The 25,959-nt window shown below is 35.5% G+C and overlaps 1 protein-coding gene across 1 annotated transcript in view; it reads left to right on the top strand.

The window, feature by feature from the left end:
• Positions 1-3,964: 3,964 nt before the first annotated feature.
• LRP1B (LDL receptor related protein 1B) overlaps positions 3,965-25,959 on the top strand; it is a 1,793,989-nt gene continuing 1,771,994 nt past the window's right edge. The window contains exon 1 of the mRNA XM_033112843.1: positions 3,965-4,495. Coding sequence (XP_032968734.1) covers positions 4,315-4,495 — 181 coding nt within the window. The 5' untranslated portion in view covers positions 3,965-4,314. The remainder of the gene's footprint in view (positions 4,496-25,959) is intronic.

The raw sequence follows: 25,959 nt of genomic DNA on the forward strand, positions 1-25,959 counted from the left end.
CTAATACTTCACAAATATTGGGAATTAAAGGTGCACCAAAATCACATTTATCTCAACTAAATCCCCATTATGCCAGCTAAAACAGCAGGCTACCAAATAGTTATAGCACACTTTTGAAGGCAGGAAGTTAAAACTGTGCATCGAAATGGAGCAGATTGATAAATAAAATGAATCTAAAGATTTTTTTTCTTTTTTTTATTTCTGAGCAGTTTTGTCAAGAGTAACTCTGTTTCAATTTTAAATCAGGAATAGTGTTTCTTTAACAATTTTCTGTCTCCACCCCCAACCCCTTCTTTCTCATCCTGTGTCTGCTGCTGCCTGGCAACTTTTCTGTGAGGAAAGGCAGGGTAAAAACTCTAGCAGCCCTTGGAATGATCTCTACAGAAATTCCTAGCAACTTGACTTTCAGACCAACTCTCCACACACACCACTTCCGTGAGACAGACTGTCAGTACTAGTTTGTTTAGACACCCACCCTCTTCCAAACATAAAATGTGCATAGTGTATGAATTGTTACTATCTATGGTAAGAAAAAAAGAACATAAATAAGTTAGCAGAAATGAAATCTAATGTTTGATTACATGTACACAAATAGTGGCTCTAATTGGGAAGTATAAGATTACCACTCACTAATAATTAATATTCACGTGTTGTTTTAGAGCAGAAAGTAAGAATGATTGGTTCTACTTTGTTTAATTTATCTCAATGAGAAATTTCATAACATTCTATAGTTTGATAAATTAATTTATTTAACTTGTCAGTGTTAATAACACTGATTAGAATGAAGAAATTATAATGGGCCATAGGAGCACACAGAATTTGAACAGTAACTCTAGCTATTCTCTCTTCACTATTAAATCACTTTATTAATTTTCTTTTTTATTGAAGCATATATAATGACAAGTAAAAGTATTTCATAGAAAATGATAATTATACTTTCTTTTTTATTTATAATCCATTATAACTGATGGTCATTCAAAACGTAGAAATAAATTATTTAATTTTAAAACTCAAATTTGGCCTATACTGTTATCAACCTCATTGATGCTCATAAATATGTATATATATATATATATATATACACACACACACACACACATACATGTATATATATATATACATGTATATATACGTATATACATATATATATAAAGACATGTGTATATATGTGTATATATATACATGTATATACATATATACATATATACATATATATCTTTTGATGAACTGGTAATTTTCAATGGGTTTTTAGAAGAAGAACCACCATATATGAATGATTTGATATGGGACAATTTTATTCAATTTCATTTTAACACTGACCTTATTTCAGTTTGGAGCAAATACCTATCTATTAAGTTTAATATTTAATCTGTTTATTATATATTATTATTGCTTTGTGGTGTAAACCAATGTTTTTAGTATAATTTTTGTCTTAAAACCCTGCTTGACATGCATTTAAATGCATATGTGTATGTACTTGGCCACTGATACATACCTAAGCATCCATTCTTCCACTAAATTGCTATGGACATTTTTATACCCTTTAGGTCTTTGTTAATAATATCTATTCACATTCTTAAAATAGGTCCCAAATTACAGTTTGTAGATAAAATTCAGAATCATTCACAGTTGATATGAAAGTCCTCTCCATTCATTTGTATGCCAATGTATACCTTAGCAGTTAAGCTTCTGCACTTGCTAACACTACTTTATACCACCATTTTGAGTCATGCGTCATTTACATGGGCAATGTGATTCATAATTACTAAAAAGGAATTTTTTTTCTTTATTATTCTGATTACAATGTGTGGACAATGCATCCTTGATTTTCTTCCATTCAGGGCACTTAAAAAGTCAACTAGATGACTGAAAATAGATCATATGGTTTTCACTCTGCCCAATTGACTTAACAGGTTCACTATTAGGAGACACTACACATTTAGTGGCATATTTAGAATATACATTAGAATCCAAAATCTGCTGGGCATTTACTTCTCTGATTGTCTTTGTTAGCTTTTTCCCTTTTAAGAACTGACAGTGGAATAGGGGCTGCTACATATATTGCAGAAGTGAATGAGTCACTGATTTTCAATTATAGCACTTTGGTATGTGGTTAAGAGTCTCCTTGGTTGTACTGTTTCTGGCTGCTTTCCTCTACTTTGCAATTTTTGAGATAGTTGGTGGGTGGGTAATTGGTAGTAATGGTATCTGAGAGGAAGAATCTGGATGTCCTTAGCATGGTGTGTGAGCACTCCTCATTTTATTGCTAAGACTTAAGTGGATATGGTGTTCCTAATAGCTGATCTCTTAGTTGACAGAATGAAATCATGAGAGAGAGAGAGAGAGAGAGAGAGAGAGAGAGAGAGAGAGAGAGAGAGAGATTGAGAAACACCTACTTACTTTGTCTGATGAAAGGATAACTAGTTCATAGAATGAGGAGGTCTATGACCGTTGAAAAATATTTATTATTTTGAGCATCATTCAGAATATACCCTTTCTCTCCCTTCCCTCATAATCTTTGAACTCTGCCAATCATTTCAAATTTGTGAATTTTAGGGAAAATGAAGTAAAATAGGGAAAAACTCTCTTTCTGTTTCCTATATTTTAATAAAATAATAAACAATAAATGAAATGATACATGTAACAACGTTAAAAGAAAAAAAAACTATACACTTTTTAAGTGTGGAATGAGTCATTTTTAAATACTAAATGATTTGATTTACAAGGAAAAATAAACTTTAAAATTTAAAATATATAAAATTAACCTAAAGGACATGTTTCATAATCACAAAGTATGAAAAGGTGAATATTAGAGATTCTTGGTAATGACCCTGAGAGTTACCTCTGTGTTTTTTGATCCAGTCTAGTGTTAATGGTTTCTAAGGAGCATTCAAAGATGTTTCTGGATAACTTTACTCATAAACAGATAACTCACAGTGCTGGCATTCATCTATGATAATTCTCAACCAGTGAAACTGAATAAAGTGTTTGTTTAAAGTATCTTTCCTTCACTTTTCAATCTTTCTGTTTCTTAGTTTAGTCTTATAATTTTCCCTTACACCCATTTCAAGTTTTAAAATATTAAATATGAAACATTTTTCAACCTTTGTTCTTAGACAAGAATTATTGATGTTACAAGGAAAAATGTAAGCCTTTAACTGTTAAGGTTTCCAAGTTTTAAGTCCTTAGCCATTTTGGAATGACAAACTAAAACTTAGGGCACTGGGGTGTCATATTTAAAAACTTAAGTGGTCATACAAATAACTGTTTTGTTTTGTTTTGTTTTGTTTTAATTTCTTTGATTCTTTTTTATGCTGGATGGTTTGGGAAAGTTTTTAAAGTACCACTGTGTTATGTGGAAAAAGAAAAAAAGACACACAATAAAAAATACTCAAAACATATTGAAAATGGTTCCAGGTACCCTTTTAAAGAGAGAAATCCACGGCAAAACAATCTGCCAATTTCTTGGTCTGTGGTTCCCTGTGCAGGGATCTCTTTCCATTCACCTTTCCTTCTTATGCAATGGATAATGACTTTTTGGATTGTTTTTGTGTTTTTTGTTTTGTTTTGTTTTGTTTTGTTTTTGTTCTGCTGAGTCATTAAACTCTACATCTTTGTCCTCAGGTGCTACTCATAATAAAACTTAAAAGTGCAATTCAGAAAGCATTGCGTTTGTGTGTTGAGCAGAGGAAACCATTTTCCTAAGAGAAGCTCAGTTACTTGGCTTGTCCTTCCTTCCCGGGAAGGAAGCTTCCAGGGAGCGAAGGGATCAAATCAGCTTGGCGGAAGGAAGCATCCCAGAGCTGTAGCTGATAATTTCCAGCTGGCTGTTAAAGGCAGAGTTTCCTGGGCTCCTGGCTGGCTCAGCCCGATGCAGAAGTCTGCCCCTTCTCTAAAGACCCAAATCCCTACAGAACCAGCTTGGAGTTACTTTCCCTTCAAGGAGACCGACATAATTGTGAATTGTGGGGCTCTCAGTTCGCGGTGGTATTTTCCTGTTGTGTGAAATGCCTTTTAGTAAGTAATAGATGTGATTTATGTGGACAACGAAGGGGTGTGTGGTGGTTTCGGTCATTAATCAGTGAATTCCCATCCGCTGGCATCTCTCACTGCCCCTCTTGCGTGATGTAAGATCAGACGTACCCTGCATCGAAAAGTCAAGACACACGAGCGACTCGCTCGCGCTCACACGCACTCCTCCTCTCTCTCTCCTCCACACGCGCGCATCCGCACACCTTCCACATCCTGCTCCAGGCAGGAGAAGGCGGACTGGCTGGGCTCATTGAGCTGAAGAATTTCCAGTGACATTTGTAAATGACGCTGCTCGATTCCCGGCTCGGAGCCGCCGCCGCCGCCCGGCCGAGGGTGCAGCGGAGCAGCCTCCAGTGCAGGCTTCCTTACCCGGCGACCACAATGTCCGAGTTTCTCCTCGCCTTACTCACTCTCTCGGGATTATTGCCCGTCCCCAAGGTGCTGACGGCGGGAGCCGACCAAGGTAAGGAGACCACCTTCCCCCTTTCTTACCTGGTTTTCCTGCTGGGCGATGCTTGGAGATAAGTGAGTGTGAAACTTAAGTCCTTGCGGCCCCGCTCCCTGGGTCCCTCTGGCCACTGTGCGCTGGCCTCAGGGAGGGTGAGAGGTGCGGTGGCGGATTTCTGAACCAGGTGCCGGAGTCCTTGACTCCCCCATAGCTTTTTCCTCTGGCCTTTTGTCGGTCCTGATCCCCACCCCCCACCTCTCACCCCCGGGAGCGTTTGGACTTGACTGAGCGCCTCTGCCCGCGCATCCCAAGCGCTGCAGATGTTGGAATAAGAATTTGCTTTTTCAAGACTTCCCTCCGCGGTGACTCGCAGGGCTTCCAGCTTTTGCGGTCTCCGGATTCTCTGCGTTAAGTGTGTGCTCCGTCAACTTAGCTCCTGGGTTAAAACTTCCTTCCCTGCTGCCCCCAGGATCTGTGGAAAGGCGAAAGCGCCCACTCAAGCCCCTTTCGTTTCTGTAACCTCTTGCTGGGGTAGACTCGGGCCAGATTCGTGTCATCAGCCCAGAGGCTGAGGTTTGCAAGGCGCTTTTGGACGCAGGCACTTGCTTGAACTTGACTTTTTTCCCCCCCTGGATTCCGAATGTCTGTGACACCGGTCATGGTACTTGGAGATGCTAACCCAACACTGGGGTTTTGCCCTTGCGTTTTCTCCAAATAGCTGAGGAATGGTAGACATTTAAAAGGCAATGGGTATGGGGACCAGAGGAGGGAGGGAGGGGGGGGGGGGAGAGAGAGAGAGAGAGAGAGAGAGAGAGAGAGAGAGAGAGAGAGAGAGGAGGTGGGGATTTTAGTACACCTGGATTCTGTAAACTTTTGATCTGGAAGCCCAGGAATCCCTGTGCAAATTTGATAATCCTTGAGTACAGTCGCACGGGTGAGAAAAGGTGAAAAAAATGGTAGATGAATATTTGGGCCACTGGCATTGGAATGGTTAACTACTTAAGGTAAAATCCAAAGTATCATAGATCTATTTTTTTTTATCGAGTTCATATTGACTGATGTAGTTCAGCTGGACTTGGGGGGTTTAATTAACAAAAAGAGATGTAAAAAAGATAGGAATGATACTTTGATCCTAACGCCTAGCAAACAGGCAAAATGTTGCATTGGGAGATTTAATGACTGTGTTTATATGAAGCAAAATATGACTTGACTAAAAATCATTGCTTCATTTTAGAAAAAGAAACAACCAAAAAAAGGCCTGAATTGTAGTGTTTTTATCTAACCTGCTGTTGGCAACCAGATTAGCCTTTATAATATAGCCACACATGTCATTTCCTTTACTAGTAGTGTAATTACGAGTTCCTTCAGAAAGGAATGACATTTACTGAGTGATAATCTTTTAAACATATCATTGCCACCTAACCATATACCTTCTGAACTTGCCTTAACTTGCCTTGAAGTTGGTGTGGAGTAGTTGAAAACTATATTGATAAAATGGAAGCACATAGCTTTAACTTGATGTCTTTGATCTGGAACAATCAGCTCTCAACCTTTCTTAGGAAGAATGTTTGAAGTTGGACCAGAGCAGGTGAACAGAATGAAGCTTTTCAGCCCTGTGTGCTGGCAAAATATAATGGCCCTGGCTGACTACTGCTATTGAGCTCTTTCTGATTGAGTCCCTAATCTCTAGAAATTTGACTTCATCTAGAGCTAAATCCTCAGTACTCTTTTATGTGTTTAGAAGGGATAGAGCCGTTGCTACAGTGCTTGGAATGAATACCTGAAGATAATTTTAAGTATAATAAAAAGTTAAACATAGTCTCCCAACCTACTTCTGAGATAGGAAACTAAATAACTAAAAGGATTGCAATTTGGTGTTAACTTAATTCCATGAGGGAGAGAGACTTCTAATATATAAGCAGGGCACATAGAAAAGAACTGTTACTTTTTCCTAAAACTGAAATAGTGTCATGTTGTAGCACCATGTCAGGATTAGAAGTACTGTATCAGATAGGAGAAGTAAAAATAGTTATAGACCAATACTTTACCACTCTTTTACATATTTAACACAAGTTTAAAAAGCATTAAAAAGGAGTTAAAATTGTCACAGCAAGCTATCACAAGTGAAAAGGGTGGGTCCCTTTTGGAGAAAAGGGGGTAAAAAAGAGAAATCTTGTTGAAAGTTAAAAAATAAAAGGGTACTGCATTATGACAAACTTCCTCACTGAAATGCTTAAACAGAAGATATGGGGATATAAACTCAAGAAAGAGGTTAATGAGATGTAGCTTTTGCACAGGCTTATGTCAATTGTCCTTGAAGAATAAAATGTGAATTACACAGGTGTGTTTTATAGTGCAACTGCTAGCTAGCTTCATGCCAGAAAATGAGAAATACCTTTCAGGTTCTACAAATGCATATTGGGTAATGGGTAGCTTCTTAAACTGTATGGACTAGATAGAAATAATTGTATTACTCTCTACCTGCATTGCTTTTCTCTGTGTACGTTTATGAGTATGAACTCAAACATTTTTTTAAACAGAAAAATACTTTAACTTGTGTGCTTGTGTTCAATCTATACCCATCTACTTGTCCTTTAATTCCATGTTGTTTATTTTCTTAGTTTATATTGATCTTGATACAAAGTTAAGCTAATGTACATGTCAGTTCTTATTAGATTTCATCCCATCTGAAAAAGGAAACATCTTTGTAACTCTTAACAACAAAATGTGGAGGATCAATCATATTCACTTAGCATCAACCAATGTGTCATATAACAATGTCATATTGTATCAGAGTATTGCTTGATAAGGATTAAGACTTAAAAAGAAGTATATTTTAAATTGTCAAATTTTCTGGGGAAAAAAGGCAGGTGAGGGTGTTGAGAGACCGAAAGCTAGTCTCTTTTAAATTCTTGAGTCTGACAAGATGGGAAAACATTTTTCCAAATAATTAAAGTTCACGCTGTTATAATCATTTAAATGTGTATGTCTGTAAAATCATCTAAAAATGGCAATCATGTATATGTCAAAATTTTAATCTTCCTCTCTTCGAAGAATGAACTGCAATCTGTGTCTCTTTATATCCACAAATATAAACTTTGGAAGAGGTCTCTGTAATCATTGAGATTCTTTCTCTCTCTGTCTCTGTCTCTGTCTCTCTCTGTCTCTCTCTCTCTCTCTGTCTCTCTCTCTCTTTCTCAAATTGAAGCTGGTAGGAAGGAAATGAGACAACAGGAAAGTAAATAAAAATCCAATTGTTAAAACAAGAAAAATGAATATGAATTGCAGAAAACAGAAAAAGGGAAGGAAAGAAGAGTAGGGAGAAAGTCAAATAATTTTAGGGAGAGGCTGAATCCAAATTACTGTTTCTTAAATAAGAGATTAAAGTATCTTTAGACAAAATGATCATTTCTTAAAATAAATACGTTCTTCTGATTTCATAGTAGATGTCTTATGAAAATGTTTGTAGTATGAAAGTAATTTAAAGAAACTTCCATCAATGTGAGCCTGGATATAATTAAAGCTCTAAGAATGGAGAGATACATCAGAATATTGCAGAAAACTTAAATGTTAACTATGCTGTAATTATTAAGATGGAAGTGATTTTTTAAAAGGTGCATGTAAGAGAAATCTTAGAAAGGATGGAAGATGAGTGCTGTAGTTAATATACTCTTAAGAATGAGATGACCCTTTTTAAATGCTACTTGTTATTCACAATGAAGACATGTAGAGATTTTTAGCTTGCAAGTATCTTGGATCCAAGACATTAATTTCTTGCTACTTGCCTTGTCACTTTCTTTTCAGACACTAGGCTATACCATAAAGATAGGCTCCATTTAAAGTCACCTGGATTGAACATGATTTGGTCTTCTACAAGAATTTTGATGATGAGGGATCTCTATATCTCCCCTCTATTTTATGTATTACTATGCTCCGTATTTTATTCATGATTCTACTGTTAATTTTTATACCTTTTAGGAAATGTACACTCCCATTTCTTTAATTCCTTCCTAGTTATAGAGATTCTATGTTGTAAAATGTATCAACCAGACAATCTATCAATAATAGATTTCTCTATCTTCTTGGTGGTCTGTCAAAACAATTATTGTACAAAGGAAACAGTTGTCTTCATTCTAGATAGATGCATTCGAGAAAGTAGAATTCATACTAAAAGTTAAACATGATTGTACTAACATAATGTCATTAAACTAATTTAGTAGTAAGGGGAACCCACCTGGTGTGTGTGTGTGTGTGTGGTGTGTGTGAGATCTTTAAAAAAATGGCTGTCTTGGCACAAACTGTAAAAATATCATTTTAGCCTGAAAATTGGAGACAGATTTTTTAAATGAAACTTATTTTTTAAATTCCATATATGTCTATTTTTGTGATTATTGCCTCCTTGAAAAGCAAAAATAAGGAATGAAAAAACTTTTAAGAGTTATTTTTCAACTCCCAACATGCACTATTCAATTGAATGAATTTCCATATAATAAATATTTTGTTGTAACAGAATCTGATGGTGGAAGAAATAGATGTCAAAATGCATTTGCCTTTGAGATGCTTGTAATTATGATGCGCCAAGGCTGATAATTTGAAAAGATATTTTTAGTAGTTGGCATGCTGAAGAGAAGTAAAGTAAAAGATGGAGTACTCTCATAATCAACTAATCAAAATACATATTGGACCAAACTTCTATCAGGAAATAGTCATGTTTACTCTAGGTAGTTCAAAAATTTTTCTTATATTCCCTGAAGAAATCTAGCTCCCTATCTTTAATTTAAAAATACCTTGAAATGCAGAGAGTGCAAATGACAAGTTTTTTGACTTTTTTTTTTTTTTTTTTTTTGGTGGGGAAGGGAGGAAAAAATTAATCTAACCACCCAAACAGAAAAGAATGGTGATGCTTTTTATCCTCTTGTATGGAGTTGCTTTACATTTTCATGTGGATTATTACTCTCCAAATTTAACCTATGTAACAACCCATAGACTAGAGGCATTGGAATGAAATTGCCACATAGCAATCACTAATCTAACAATCTACAGACTTTGGGGACATTCTCCAGTTGTCATTTTTCAAAAGGAGATATTTAGAATTTGTTAGTTCCTTAAAAACAACAGCAAAAAAAAAAACCCTACTATTTACACATTAAATACAGAAACATGAACATATTTCTAAAAATTAATTTGAGTTTTTTAAAAGCTACTTTTTGGACTAATTCACATGTGTGCTAATGAATATATTTACCTCACTTGCTTTTGCATAGTATTGTGCGTTCTATACTGTTTAATCACTGTTGTCACTATTCTGTGCTCTCTCATTTGAATAAAATGTTACTCTCTCCAAGTACTTCAGAACCCTCTATTATAGAAAGAGGAATGGAGGCTTCATAAGATGTTGCAACATAGCAGAACAAGTAAGCTTAGAGTTTCAAAATTTATGTTTTTTTCCATTAGAAGTTTTTCTGCCATAAGCTGCCTTTGCAATTTTAGATCTATATTTTCTCCTCATAAATGATTTGGTGGCCTCTCTTCCCCCCCTGGCATAACTACAAGGCCAAGTTAGAAAATATGTATTATTTATTACTCTGTTCTGAATTCAATGATACCAAAATGTAGTTTCTCTCTTTTTCTCTCCACACTATTGATTTAGGCTATCTCTATACAAACCCAATTATTTTGACTGAGCTTTCTGACTAAACTAATTGATGAAACTGAAAAGTAACTAAATGGCAATGAAGTTATTAGATAGTAGCCAGTCAGACCTGGTAAGACAGTTAAACTGGCCTTGCATAGGAAGCCTAAAGTTGAATTTTATGGAAAAACAACAATATATTTCCCTGACAGACTTATGCATAGTACTTTTTATGTATAGTTTATACAGTAAATCATATGTGCCTTGGCCATTGTGCATATTATAACAGGCAAATATATTTGATAGTAATTATATATTTATATCAAGGGATAGCATAAAAGCTTAAAACACTACTAGAATATGAATAAATACATGGTCTGAATTCATTCGTGCTCAAAGATTACTTTATTAAAAGTAAGTAGAAATGAATTATTTTTCTTTGTTGGCTTTATTAACTTTTTCTCATTTCGTCAAATATTTTTTTAAAAAATTAAAATACATTGTGAAATATTTCAAAGTCAAGACTTTCTCTAATTGCAGGATAGTGGAAATAATTTCAGTGATAAAATAGACAACAGGATTTGGTGTGGTTTTAAACATGACTACAATAACTTTCTCTTGTGATCACATTAACTTACTTTTAGTCTGCAATTAGGTGTCCAGTTGTGGTTTAAAAAAAAAAAAAGGCAATGGCATGATGAAATAAATGGGTCCACTCATTTGTTACTGATTTCTTAGTAGGTCACCTTCTTGTATCATCATTACTAAGGGCTAATGAGAATGATTCAATAACACATTCTCATAACTATATTGTTCAATAACTTTGCCACTCACATTTGTTGAAAAATGATATATCCACATTTGGGGTTTCTCAAATATTCCAGAATAGTTGTAAATATATAACATTGTCAAAGTTGTCTTTACCTATAGAAGCGATAAAAAAGTCATTTTAATTAATATTTTCTTACTATAGAGTCATATGTTTAGTATTTTTTTTTGTTAGATATAAGCTTGGACTTAGACATGTATGTATATATGAACATTTCCATTTACACGTGACTTATATAACTATGTGCTTTATAGAAAATGAGTTGAGAAAGTACTTTTTCATATGAAATTCCTTCTAACTGTTAAATAAGAGAAAAAAAGTGAAAAGAAAAAAAAAGCTTCTTGAAGAAGATAGAGCGTGTTGCCTTGCTAAGATACCGGCATTACATTTTATCTCACAATGAATTCTTATTAACAGTCAGACATCTCTTCTGGAGTTGCACGTACCTCATTGTCCTGGCTGACTTAACCTTCAGACCAAAGACAAGTACTGTTGAATGGTAACCACATTTTAGTCAAAGAATAAGTTTCTTCTTTAGGTAAGATCAAGGTACCACAGATCATCTCTTGTTTTGTTCCTACAGTCAATAGGAAATTTGTTCCTAACTTTTCCACATTACATTGACATCTTCAAGACTTCCTAGACAGCTTAACTTTAAAAATATGAATACATAATTCCTTAAGCATTTTTCTACCGCTGAGTTTTTTTTCTTTAATGAAAATGTCTTTAGCCCTTTCTTCTTAAAATGAGAAAAGAGAACTGAAAATGGGGAGGGGGGTGGAGAAGTAAAACTTGGTTGTGGTTGCTTGCTTTGAGTGTTCCTAGGGTATTTTAAGGCATTTGTGAAAAATAAAATTGTAGGTATAAGAATAATAACAGAAATGGGTTTAGGGTGATCTCTTTTCTTAAGGAACTAGAATGTATAAGGAGAGGAAGGACAAAGATGCTGAGAGAGAGAACATTTACAGTAAGAATTTATTGAAGCTTCACTCCACACAGATCAAGTGACTGAGGCAATTAGGAAGCTCAAACTTTTGATGAAATATAAGTTGTAGATTATATTTAAAATATTTAGTTTTTGATTATCTAAGACACTGCGTTTTCTAATGCTTTTAATGGTATATTTTATTGGAATGAAAATGTTAAAATAGCAAGTATACATTATTAAAATATTCTGCTGTATTCAACTCTTAATTTGAAGGCATTTTCTCATAATTAAGCTCTCCAAGTATAGTGATAATGATGCTAGCTCATGGGTGAGATTTCTGCCTCATCAGGTGAAAGTATTACAGATTGTGCCCACTGGGCATCATGTATTTCTCATTTACATTAACAAATAAGTAAGATTTGTAGATAGAATTACTAACTAAGAATTCAGGCCCTTTTGCTAAGTTCTAGTATTGTCATTCTAACACAAACACTGGCTAATAATTCACTAGCACCACATTAATGACCTGTGATACTAGTGGCATACAATTCTTATTTGGGGAAAATATGGTGACTTTCTTCAACATTGGCCAATGTTAAAAATAGGTAGAATTTGGAACTTACACATTCATTCTGCTTGTGTCCATCTTTGGATTACATTCCGTTTTACACTTCTTTCACCTGCTGGAGTATTTTCTTCTTATTTTCACTTAATAAGATACCTTTTTTTAAAAAAATTAATCCTGATAGTGTATCAAAATCTTAGCACTTTTCCCACTCCCCTTGCTCCTCTCATTTCTGGGAAAACATAGGTTACGAAGTGTATGAGGGTTTTATATTGCATGTATTTTAATCTGGGTGCCTGTGCAAACCCCACCAGAGCCTTACAGAAAACTCTTCCAACCAACTGCAAAAAAGAGAGACTTAGCAGTGTTCCTAACACCTTCCATGAGTGTAATGAAGATAACGTATGGAAAACACATTGCATCATACATTACATTGCACGAATACCCATTATTTTATTTATTATACCATTAACTTAATATAAATTACTAATAGCAACAGGAATCTCTTACATTTTCAGGATGCTTTATATTTGTTTTTTTCACATTTTTCCTACCAACGTCATATGGTCTCTGAAGCAACCCACGTGGTTGGGAGTGATTTATTTATTCACCTACCCAACATAATTGAGTAAATATTTGTTGGGTGCTGTTCTAGGGGCTGGGAATGAGGTGAATGAGCAAGTTACACAATGCTGCTGGCCGGATAGTGCTTACATTTTAATGTGGGAGGAGACGGATGAGAAGTCAAACAATAAACTAATAAATAGTATTTTGAGCTAAGAAGAAAGAAAAATAATGTAACAGAGAAGTGTTGTGAGGATTGATGGTTGTAATCACAGCAGCCCCTTTTGAGAAGGATGACATATTTGCTGAGATGAAAGTGACGAGAGGGAACACCTATGAGTACTTCTGAGGGAAAAGCTTTCCATGCACACCCTTGAGAGGAACTCATGGATTCAGGCTTTACAGAAAAAAAGGAAAGTCTGTGTTTCTGCACCGAACTGTGTTTGGGGGAGAGGAGGTGTGAGGGAGGGCTTATTAATGATGAAGCCAGATTAGTTCAGGTAAGGCCATGCAGAACAAGGTGAGGTGTTTGAATTTGTTCTGATTACAATAGGCAGCGATTGGGTGTTTAATCAGAGGTGACATGACACAACGCAATTATTTAAGAGATGATGCTTGCTGCTGAATGAAGGAAGACGAGAAGAGACATGATGATCCAGTTAAAGGGTTATCAGAATTGTCCTGGAGAGAGATGTTGTTGGCTTACATGAGGGGGTAGCAGTACAGATGAGGACAAGGTAGAGGAGGGACTCGCATCTTTCATATAGGAAGAATTTCTATAACAATAAATGCAGCACTCTTCAATATATTAGTAGGATAAGGCATGCAATTAAACCTCAAATTATTATCTTTGAAGGTTAGGGTTGCTGTTTCGCAACACCTCTTATTGATTTGTATGAAACGTGTTTCACAGTACAAGGCACGTGGTAGACATGTGTGGTCCTTGAAGTATGGCTTGCCTCCTTATTACTTTTTCTCTTATATGTCAAAATTATTAATACCACCTTCCCTATTTCCCCATATTATTCATACGATTTCTGCAGAATGGAATTAGTAGTGACACTGACTCACAGTGTTCTTTGGGGCTTTAGCCAAAATAATACACTTAGCAATATTTTAAGCATTGGTAAATATGGCAGCAATCCTTTTTCTGTGATTTCTACCAATCTAAACCAGTATAACAGCAGAAAGAATAAGCATTGGCCCTAGGTGAAAACCTATTTGTATTTTTTTCCTGAGAAAGTCATCCGTGTTATCAAGGAAGAACTTTTCGATTGTCCCTAAATCCTGGACAGAAGAATTTGTGCTGATAGTGACGTTCCCACTTATGAACAGTTGATTAAAGGGACAAAATTGTGAGAGAGCTACTGTTGGCTATTCTTACTACCCTTGCTGGAAATCCCAGTAAAATCACAGAAATGAACAGGGTGGTGATAAGTGGTAGAGAACCTACTGGGTAAGAGTTTCTGACCTAGCGGGTATTCCTTTTGGTCAGTCAGGGCCCTTGGCTATTCTTCTGTATTTATCCACACATTAATTGATAAATGTTATAGTAACCACTGTGTTCCAGTCAATGTGATTTATAGACTGAAGGAAGAAACAACTAAACAACAAAGACCAGAACAAGCGGTAAAACACAAGTTTAACAATTGTACGACTCTGCATTTTTAGGGAAAGTTTGCTTATGGCTACAAAATAAACCCATTTGGGTCTATTGAGTTCTTGTTGGTTTTAAAAAGGAAAGAGGGAGTGTTTCTATAAAACTGAAGTAAAAGGAAAAATATCTGAGCCCAGAGGGTCTGTGAGAATGAAGAAAGTGATACAGTGTTTGAAGGAAATACGGTTAATATTAAGCTGATTGAGTTGCTGTAGGTGCTAAGTTATTTGAAGTTTGCTTGGGATTCGGTTTCATTGATTTTTTTCATTGCTCTCTTCTCTTTCGGCTCTCTTGCCTATTCTCTACCTTGGGAAAAAATTTACAGTTTTGTTTTAAAACTTGATATTCAAATCTGCATTCGAAAATACAAGCTTAGCCCCCCCTAATATTCTCACTTGGTTTCTTTTTCAGTTTTACAGGCCATCTAGCACCCCAAATCAATGCTTTTAAGCACTATTTACTTTATATTGTGAGCAGCTGCATTACGGAGGAAATACTTCACCTTATCCAGAGAAATTACCTTGAAAATGCTCCATGGTCAATACAAGTAGTGTTTCAAAAGATAACCTGCTTTCTCAGTTTTCAAACATGATATGTCTTTAGATTTAGGAAGGGATGACATATACCAAGCAGACGTTAGGTTAAAATAAAGAGAGATGCCTAAAAGCTCAGGCATTTAAATTTTTAGAAATGAGATATTGAAGTAAAAGATCTCAACCAATTTACTTGTTGTATAAAGAGCTTACAGGTTTAGTAGACATTTGCTAGATGCATGTACAGAAATCAAATTTGCGTGTGACTTTAAGTTCAGTCCAGTTCTTATTCGTGTTGTCAAAAATGCCGTTCATAATTTGGCTTCAAAATTTCAGTACTAACATCAACATTATGCCTAGAAATAAGTTAAATATAAAATAAACACCTAGATTTTATTAAGTTTTAGAGTGACTGAACTAAATGAAATTTGAACTGGAAGATTTTGCATTAAAATTTAATTTGGGACTCACTGTAAATTTGTTTACTGTGTATTTTAGCAGAGGGGTGCCAACACGTTTGGAAATAAATTAATCTGAGTAATTGAAAACAGCAGGAAGGGGAAGGGTCACTTGTATATTTGTGAGTACGAGGCATGATTTATGCTCCCTGACTAGAACTATGCTCACATCACGTGGAAGTCTGCTGAAGGGCTTTTTTTTTTTTCTTTCATAGGGAAAGTACTATGGGAAGAGGTTCAAAATGAGTATAAGGGGGTTGTTTGCATTTTAGGAAAAGTGAAAAATAATTACTGACTATATCCTCAGAATAAAAGGCATTAGAGCAGGAAATACTGTGAATAAACTTAAACCCGCTCTGACAAGCCCAGGAAAACAAAGCTTATTCAGATAACAGTTAAGCTGGCGAGACACCTGAAAAATCTAGTAATAGCAAGAAAATCACTTAAGTGAAAAATAAACTTTCAGAGGTGGAAACTACTGGAGTTCACCAAGATTTAGAGATGAATACCGAAGAGGATTAGTAAAACTCTCTTCCCTTTGAAAATACAATAGTAATGGCTCTATCATCATGTCTCAAACCCATACTTGAGAGTCACCGTGGAAGTGAGAGTTGACCTCAATATACAATAACAATAACAACATTTTCTTAAAAAGTAGGAAATCGTATAAGGGAACCTGAAACAAAACTACTGCCCTTTTTCCTCCTTTGTGCAAGCAAGAGAAAATGATAGGTAGCATTTTTTCTATATTTACATGGAGAGAAATGCTTTGGCTATGGCTTCTGAGATCCCTAGACTCAGAAAAAAGGATGATGATAAGATTTCTTTACTCATCATGTTAAGTCATGGCACTCAGGCAAATTTGACTAACCTTTATGAATTAAAGGGCAAGATATAGGGCAAGTTTTGCAAACACATGCATAGAGCTCCCAGGCTGGTCAGAGATGTCCTGGGTGACATGTAAATTGGAGAACACCCTCATTGTCTAGGGGGACAGCTGTTATTTGACTGGAGCAGATATTTGACTGGCCTTGTATGAATATGGGCCTAGGGTAGCTGGATCTTTAGGTATTACAAGGGAGACCTAGAATCTGGGTTTTTATGTACAATGCCCAAAGTTTTAAATCTTGCCCATTGAGATAAAATATAACATACAAACTAAGAAATAATAATGTAGGGGGTCAAAAACACAGGCTGATAGATTTAACACCCAGGCTGACGACTGGTCACTGACTATGGAGCCCCTTGGTTTCAAGCATCAACAGAACGTTGGACTGGGTGACGGTGAAAAGGCATTTTACTTGGTGCATTCAGACAAATGTGATGTAACCTTAGAGAGGTGAGTGTCATGCCCTGGAGTTTGGAGTGCATTATGGTTGCTTTGGGAAGAAGGATACCAAAAATGAAATTGAACAGGGTACTGCATCCCTTCCTCCACTACTTCCTCTCCCCTGTGAGACATACAGGCAGAGTCAGGGGAGAGAAAGAAGGTGCAGATAAAATTCTTAGTGACCCAGAAAAGAGTTAGTGGTATACCCAGCTGTGACTTGGGACAGGAACATGCCGTCGAAGTCATCTAAGAAACAAAACTCTATTAATAATGGTGAGGAAATGCTATGCACATGATTTCAGTTAGCCTCAGCGCTCCACAGACCTCATGAAAAACATTCTAACATGATGAGGAACAGCCACAGAATGAAAACAATATTGCTGGGCTGCACACAGATCATTGTTGGGAAAAAAAAAAAAAGACCAAAGGGAGAAGAAAAATATAGTGAAGATGACAGAGAAAAGATCATGATGAGTAGACAAATTCTCATGCTGAGACACAGATGCGATCACATTTAGGTTTGTGTTTCATGTTCTCTTTCCTTTGGAAAGCTCAAGAGCCAACTGTGTACTCTGTAACTGCACATCATGTTTAGATTCCATACCTATGTTCACATAAGAATTAGTACATCCAAATTGATTATTTGAACTAGTCTCTTTTTTTCAAAGCATTTTTAGTAACTTGTATTTGAAATAATTTTTGAACTTATTTTACAAATGTGTGCAACTCGTACAAAGAGTTCCCATATACCCCTGATTCAGCTTTCCCTGATATTAACATATTGTATAGCTATCATACAATTATCAAAACAAAAGGTACACTTGGATCTAAACTATAGACTTCATGTAGATTTTACCAGTTTGACCACTAATGATCAAATCCGGGATTCAGTGTTGCTTTAAGTTTGCCGTATCTCCTTAGTCCTTGAATCTGTGACAATCTCTGGCTTAAGTTTACTTTCATGACCTGGGATTATTTCTTTTTTTTTTTAGAATGTCCCACAATTTGGGTTTGTCTGATATTTTTTCAAGGTTCTGCCTTTTTGAGAAGAAAATCACACAAGAAATGTACCCTCCTCAGTGTAACATACACGGAGATATATGTCAATATGTCTTTGTATTGGTGATACTAACTTTGATCAGTTGGGTGAAGTGGTACCTTCCTCATTGTTTCTATGTTTCTTAATTGGAATTCTTCTATAAGAAAGAGCTGTCATTTATTTATTTATGTTAGTCTAGACTCACAAATATGTATTACTTGTTATAATCCAATGCTATCATGGTTTTCCTTGTTTAAATTGTTCCACCTTTGGCTATTGGGAGCATTTTCAGGTTGACTACTCTTCCCTTTTGACATACCTCCCATCCTTTTCTGTACGTGGTCTTACGTTCTTTCACAGCCAGATGATTCAAGCTCATCTCGTATTTTCCCTATTTCTGTCTTGGAATCAGCTACTTCTCGAAGGAATTTCATACGATATTGAAACTTCAAAGCTAAAATTCTGAATTGGGGTTATTATAGGTGGTGATGCTTATTAACACATTCAAAATTTCACTGTGTCCAAAGTTTCTGAAGAAAAATACAGATACATTTTTATAAAATTAATTCGTATATATTAATCTTTTCTCAGAAAACTGTTAGGAACTTAAAAAAAAAAAAGAAGCATCTCTGCTCTCAAAGAGTTGATGGCCTAATTCAGACAAGACACATTATGGAATTACAGGTAAGTCATATAAGGGATAATTGCAAAGGGTTTGTGAGGCCAGGGGGCATGCAGTGATTCCATGACTTGTCTCTTGGATGAACATTGAACAGAAATGCACATGTCAGACATAGTGAATAGTTTTGATATTTTGGATGAGTACTGACCTATTGTTAGTTGTCCAGACTGCTATATTGAAGGAGACTCTACAGCTGAGTCTGGGTTCTTTGTGATGTTTTTCGTGATAAAAGTCAGAACACATATAGGAGTGTTAGCATCTGGCTTACTTACCATTTCTGGTTTAGTTAGCACAATTAGTGTCTCCAGTAATTTCCATTTAAAAGTTAGTTTCCTGCCCATGGTCCAGAATTCCAAATGAACCAATCGGTAAAATCCCAGCTAATGAAACTGCTGGCTTTGTATAAAAGCAAGTGTCTGGAATCTTCTCAAAGTTCCTAACCTATCTACCTTTTCAATATACACAACTTTCTTATTTTCTTGCTTTTTTAGTGCCCGCCATGAACACCATGTTACTGGTTTTATTTTATTTTATTCTTTTAACTCTTTCTGGTTGTCTTGTTCTTTACCATCATTTTTCGTTTCTCCTAACTTTGAAGCTGCAATATTTTTTCTCATTGTGGTATCCTCCCCAACCTGCTAAAGAGCCAAACACAAACTCACTCTCCAAAGACTCTGATTCATCTTAGATGTTTGAATATATCCAGTCTTAAAAATATAGATAAGAGAGTACTGATTGGACCATCAGTTTAGCTTCTGATAATAGCTCTAACCAGGTAGTGAGAAACAGAGATAGTTGGAAAGCAATGACGCACCCATATTGAATTTTTAACAACTTAATACATTTTAGGAAATGATCCGTCTGAAAGGCATTATGACTTGCTGAGAAAAGCTGTGCACTGGGAACTGGGAGAAGTGGCCTCAATTCCCAGCTCTGCATCTGACTCACTCTTTGTCCTTGGGCAAGCCCCGTAGCCTCTCTCTGTGTCTACATCCTGCCTGGTAAAATAAGGAGAACAATTCATAAAGGCTCCCACCTCAGCAAGATGTGCCAAGGCTGCATTCGGTAACCCCTGAAGGAATGCTTTTTCTCCCTGTTGACTAATGACAGTCTTATTTTTATTACCATCTAGTTTGATTAAATTTTGGGATAAGAGCATGGAGCTACAACTAACTTCAAAGAATCCTTTAATCCTTTAATGTACACTGGTGTGTCATTGTAGTTCTCATTGCTTTATGTTAATGCACTCATTGCTTGGAGGAGGACTTGTGGATCTTGTGTGTACAAAAATATCCACTGCCTCAGTCTACTTGAGGACCAACTATGGAGTCTTGTACTGAGCACTGCAGAGCCCATTAGAAGTGTAGAAAATGGAATCCTGAGAAGAGGCTTACATATAAAAAACAGTTAGAGGATGTTACCTAGCAATATTTTTTCAAAAATACTATGTTAAGGTTAGAATTTAGACAACAGAGAAATCAGTATAGGCTGGAAAATCAGAGAACAATGTCATGAGGTAGACTGAACAAATGCCCCTTAGTCTAGCACATCATCCTTGATTCCTCCAGTAAAAATGATCTTTTCCTTTATTTCCTTTCATTTCTCGATCTTGCTGGTTCATTTTACCTTTCTCCAGTTTTCCCCAAGTATCTTTCATAGTTTTTTTTTTTTTTTTTAATTTTTTTTCCTCTTTTTAACTAGCAGGTAATCATGGATCGTGCATTATTTTTGGTTATTTCTTTCAAGTCTCCTTTCATTTTGAGCAGTATTGATTAAGCTTTTAAAATATTTCTGCCAATTATATATATCCTGTATTCTGAATTTGTCTTATTTCCTCATTATTTCATCTATCTTGGTCGTGTATCACCAATATTTTCTATAAACTGGGTAGGCTGGATTCAAATTGAATATTTCTGGACAGAATACTCCCTAAGTGTGTGCTTAATAATTATGATGTTAGGCGTCTGTACACAAACTAGAATTAATCATGCAGATACTAGGAGAGACAGAAAGGGCACTGATGTGTAGTTCCGTACAGCTTCCGCTTTGCTGCAGTGCTCAGGGGCCACGTGGCATATCACAGTGAAAGTAAGACTCTTCACTTATCAGCTGTATCACCTTTGATCAGGTACTTTTCTGCCCAGGTCTCAGTTTTCCTGTGAAATGGGGATAGTGATGCCTACAGTAAACTCTTCAGGTTTTGATAAAATACCTGTGTTGTGTTCATAGTACTGAATTAATGCAAGCTTTTTAGTAGCAGTAGTAGTAATAATGGTTGTATTTGTATTCTATCATATAGTCCTATATGGTGAACATACGTAAGTATATGAATGGCATTCCTTCTATGAACAGAAAAGCAATACTCTTTACCCCAGAATTCCCATTATAACAGTGGACATATTCTGGTTCTTAGTTTGACTGTTGGTTATGTCATTGTTTCTTTCAATGTGGCCCCATGTGGTGTGATGTACATGGAAGAGATCATTCTTAAATCCTTTACAGAATGAAGTAGTTTATAAATAATCCAGTAAACACAGTTAAAACATTACCATGGAGAAAAGGCTCTCTCTCTGAACACTCTCAGAATTGTTTGACTCAAGGTCAACTTGTCCTTCCTACCATTCTAGTGCAAGGAGAAAAAAGTACACACAAGAACCAGGAACCTACACTTGAGCTGTTCCCAGTATTTTATAAAACATCATTAGGGTTGAAGTTAAGAGATTCAGTTTTGAAGTCAGTACATGTGAATTCCAATCCGAGCTTTATCAGTTATTAGCTGTGTAACATTGGCCATGATTGCTCTGAAACTTTGTATACTTATTTGAGAAAAAAAGCTCAAAGGGATGTTATAAGTATGCAATAGAGATATATAACCCCCCAACTCAAAAACACTGCTTCATACGTGCTAGGAATTATTAAAATTTTATTACTATGTACATACATTGACTGCCTACAGGGGGCAGTTATTAACACGGAGAAACCTGTGAAGTTCTAGTAGGAAAGGCCAGAGCTGTTGCGGAGTCTGCAAAGGAAGCAGGGAGAGAAACAGCAAGGAGGAATGACATCCAGACCTCACTCTATGTACCGAGATTTGTGCCCTCGTCTGGGATTACATTTGCCCAGAGCAGTCCTTCTAATGAGTACCAAGGTGCCATGTAGGCTGTTGCTGATCTAGCTGGGAACTCTCTAAACAGAGGAAATTGCAGGTGCAAAATTAGTGAAGAGCAAGAGAATTGACGATAAGTGGTTCTGTAGTTCGGTTTAGCTAATACGAGATGAACTCTTGAACAGTAAGATGTGCAGAAGATGTTCTTTATAATTCAGTGCATCCAAGGTGGGCTTTAAACGTTATCTCTAAAAGAAATCATTCAAGAATCTCTAAATATAATTAATAAATTACTTTATAAAGGAGAATAGATACTTGTTGAGGAATACATTTCAATCTACCAGAGTGTAGAGCCCTATACTCCCTCTGTGGGTAGTCACTTGGACTATTATTTGTTTTTTCTTTAAATAGGTTAAAATGACATTTTGACTACAGTAGAATGGAAAGCTTCTCCCACTACCTACTAACTTATTGGTGGTGGCTCCAGTCATGACTTTGCATTCATGTTGAGTGTCCTGTGGGGATATATTGCTATGTTAAATATGAAAGGAGAAAGAATATATTATTGGCCATCTAGAGTACTTTTCTTGATGATGTTACCAAAGATATATATATCTATCTATCTATATATATGTATAGATATATATAGATACAGATATATATGTATATGTATCTATGTATATATCTATATCTATATCTATATTAGCTTTTATGGATTAAAAACAAACATTTTCAAGTTTTTATTATTTATTTTTACCCATACAAGGCTTTTGCATTTGCCTTAAAAAACAAACAGGTGTGTGTGTGTGGAGAAAACATCTCTTGTTTCTTTTATATTCCACAAGTATTACTATACTTTTTGAAAAATACTGTTGTTTTTTCTTCCAGGAAGAAATATAATTCCAAGTGCATGTTCAATATTCTAAGTGGTAAATTTACATAAAGGATAGTTTGCTTTCTGATCAGAGTTTGTGTGCTAAAGATTTTCTGTCAGAAAACCAGAATGAAGACTGAAATCAAGGTTCGGTTTTGTGTCTTTTAATACTACACATATCATTCTATACAGCTTTTGAAAATGACCAAACTAGAGATCACTTTTCAGTGTTGACACTGTGCTTTGCTGGTGCTATTATTTTCCCTTCAGGTAGGGTAACTATGAGGAATGTTTGATGGAGATAAAGTGTTCCTTCTCAGTAGGAAGTGCTACTCTTTACATGAAATAACATTAACGTTAAAAATATATACTTCCATTATTTCTGTCTTTTTAAAAATAAAAATATTATACTTTGCTTTCCTGCAAAGCAATAAAAATAAGTCGTTCTAGGCAAAGTATTACAATGTTAATCCTGGGCTTCTTTTACTAAAGGGACATAATTCATTAGATTAAGCCAACATTGAAAATTCTTCATATGTTTAAGTTTATTAAGATATTCTCAAAATTACATTTTTGAAAATGGAGATGCCCTAATACAGTAAGCATTACTAATAGCAACACAGAACTGCTATAGGGACTGTCCAAGTTAAGCTATTTTAATACGCTATTATATTTTCTACGTGGTAAATTTAAGCCTTTTTCCAATATTGTAGAAGTAGGAGAAAAAGACACTAAAACATTCCTAAGGTGTTAAAGGGAGTTAAACATCGTAACCACCAACTGTCCGCAGGCTTTGGGGGGCCAGCAGAGAGCCACGTTGATCCCACATAACGGATGTGTGGTCACAGATCTCATTAAGCAGTAACAATCTTTGGGAAACCATTGTTCCCTCCCAATGTCCACTCTAAACATACTTTCTTAGTCCACTGAGGTTCACGCTGCTTATAAGGTCATCGTGCTCTTTTCTTGAGTCTCTTTAAGTTGATTTCGTGTGTAACAGAAGAATCCGGTCACATACAAATTGAGATATTTGTCTCTCAAAAATCCATTGAAAACAAAGCCACTGCTTTAGACTCACTGGGAAAGTTCTGGGGTGAGCATAGTTTCTGTGATAGATTGTCCTGAGATAATGAGACATCCACCACCTGAAGTATTCAGTTGGCTTCACCTAGAGTCATTTCGGGGAAATATGCAAATGAGCTAACTCCAGTGACCTTGGTGAATAAATCCTACAAGCCAATTTTAGCCAAAGACTGCAATTGGAAAAAAATAGTCACTAGATCTCCAGTGTATGGAGCAATGCCGCCATCCATAGAGTGCTTTTGTCCCTTTAAAAAACAATTAATGTATCCTGTTACCTTCTCTATAATATAATCAGAAGTAACTGGCAGCTGATAGAAAAATGCACTAATGATAAAGGGGATTTTAAAAAAGAATAACAAAAAAATCCCCAACCACTTGGTAGTCAATGAAAGTGGTGAATGTCTAAATGTCCCATTTTGGCTTTGTCAGTCTTCAGTTCCTTAGTCCTTTAGTCCTTCACATTCTCATAAAGCCTGTGTTTCAAATGGAAGCAATTATAGGAAATTAGAACAATGGTGCCATGAAATAATCATTAAAATGGCAAGGACTCTAAAAATGTGAATTCTATTATTATTCATTGATGGATGTTTTCCCCCCATAAGAAGAGCACAGTAGTTAATGACATTGGCAGCCCATGCTTTAGTGAATTTATTCTTTATAATTATTAAACATCTGTTGATCTATTACTTACAAATTACACTATTAGCTTAGAACATGAAGAGACTGATCATATTGCCTCGTTTCCCAGGTAGCTTTAAATATCGGATTCTTATTTCACATGGAATTGAAAATGAAAAGTAGCTATTTGAGAAAAATAATTTACGATAAAGATAGAGGCTCTAAAATCATAGGTAAAAAATGCATACACTTTAGAGAATGTGTCTATTTCATTGTTTATGGAGCGCTTCTTGTAAGTTAATTTTTATATTTGAGCCATATTATACCTCATAGTTTGTTAAATAATTAATATTTGATTTTCAGGTAACGGTGTGTTAGAAAACATTTGGAGCCGTTAAAATACATTTGCAACCTTAAGTTCTTAGAGTATAAGTCTTTTTGTCTAAAGTCATAATAGTTAAATGAGGCAAATTATTTAGGAACATAATCTAATACAAATTTTTATTAAAAATGTATATCTTTGATTGTGTATGTATCTTATACCAACCTCATTGATCAGCATTATTTTTTAGCCCAGGAAATGTTATAAAATAAAATATAAATTTTTGTACTGTTAAACATATCAGCATTTCTTTGTCATTTTTTTATTTCCTTTTCATCTTCTCACAGAATTAAACAACTATGTGGAAGTTATTCAGAAAACAACATTTGCTTACATTTTAGGGCGGCTGTGTTTTAATTAAGGCAAAAATATGTAGCAGTTTAAATATAAAGCTGTATGTTAGTTTTATAATATACTTTTTTATGCTCACAGGTATTTGTCCCATTAATGCACTATTTTAGATAACTGAGAACAGATACACACCGGGGGTGCCAAAAAAATGTGTACAGGTGGACTCTTTGGTCAACGTTGCTCAAGCAGTAGTTTGCCGTAATCAGAAGGGTCTGGACACTGATGGTAACCACTTGGAGAACCTCTTGTAATTGCAGAAGTCAAATGTGAGCTGTATTCATCTTTTGTTATCAGTATATATTGAGTATTACAATTTCAATAGTTTTCCTTTCTTAAAATGTACATACATGTTTTTGGCACCCTGTGTGTGTGTGTGTGTGTGTGTGTGTGTGTGTGTGTGTATACACACATATATATCAGTCTTCCGTTCTTAGGTTTTAGTTTTTTTATATGTATGTACACATACATCCATAAATATATACATACATATATATTCAATTTTTAAAGAAGCACAATGCAATAATAGCTGCTTAGTAATCAATAGGTATTGGACATAATATAATATTTCCTTTTAAAATACATTTTATTATACCAGCTTTTCCAAGAACATCATTATTAACTACTACTTATTGTATCTAGAATTTGTCTTACCATGTTATAAAATGATCCAGTATTGGAGAGTGAGATGCAGGGAGGTGAAAGGATGGTTGCATTGGGCAATGGCATGTTCCAAGTGACAAAAAAAAAATGAAATGTTTTAGAGTCTGGTATATTTTATGTCATAATGGCATAAAAATAGAATGCAGATTAGCCCTGAAGTCAAACATTTAGGTTTGTATCCAGGCTCC

This window comes from Rhinolophus ferrumequinum, chromosome 8, assembly GCF_004115265.2.
Source record: "Rhinolophus ferrumequinum isolate MPI-CBG mRhiFer1 chromosome 8, mRhiFer1_v1.p, whole genome shotgun sequence".
NCBI lineage: Eukaryota > Metazoa > Chordata > Mammalia > Chiroptera > Rhinolophidae > Rhinolophus > Rhinolophus ferrumequinum.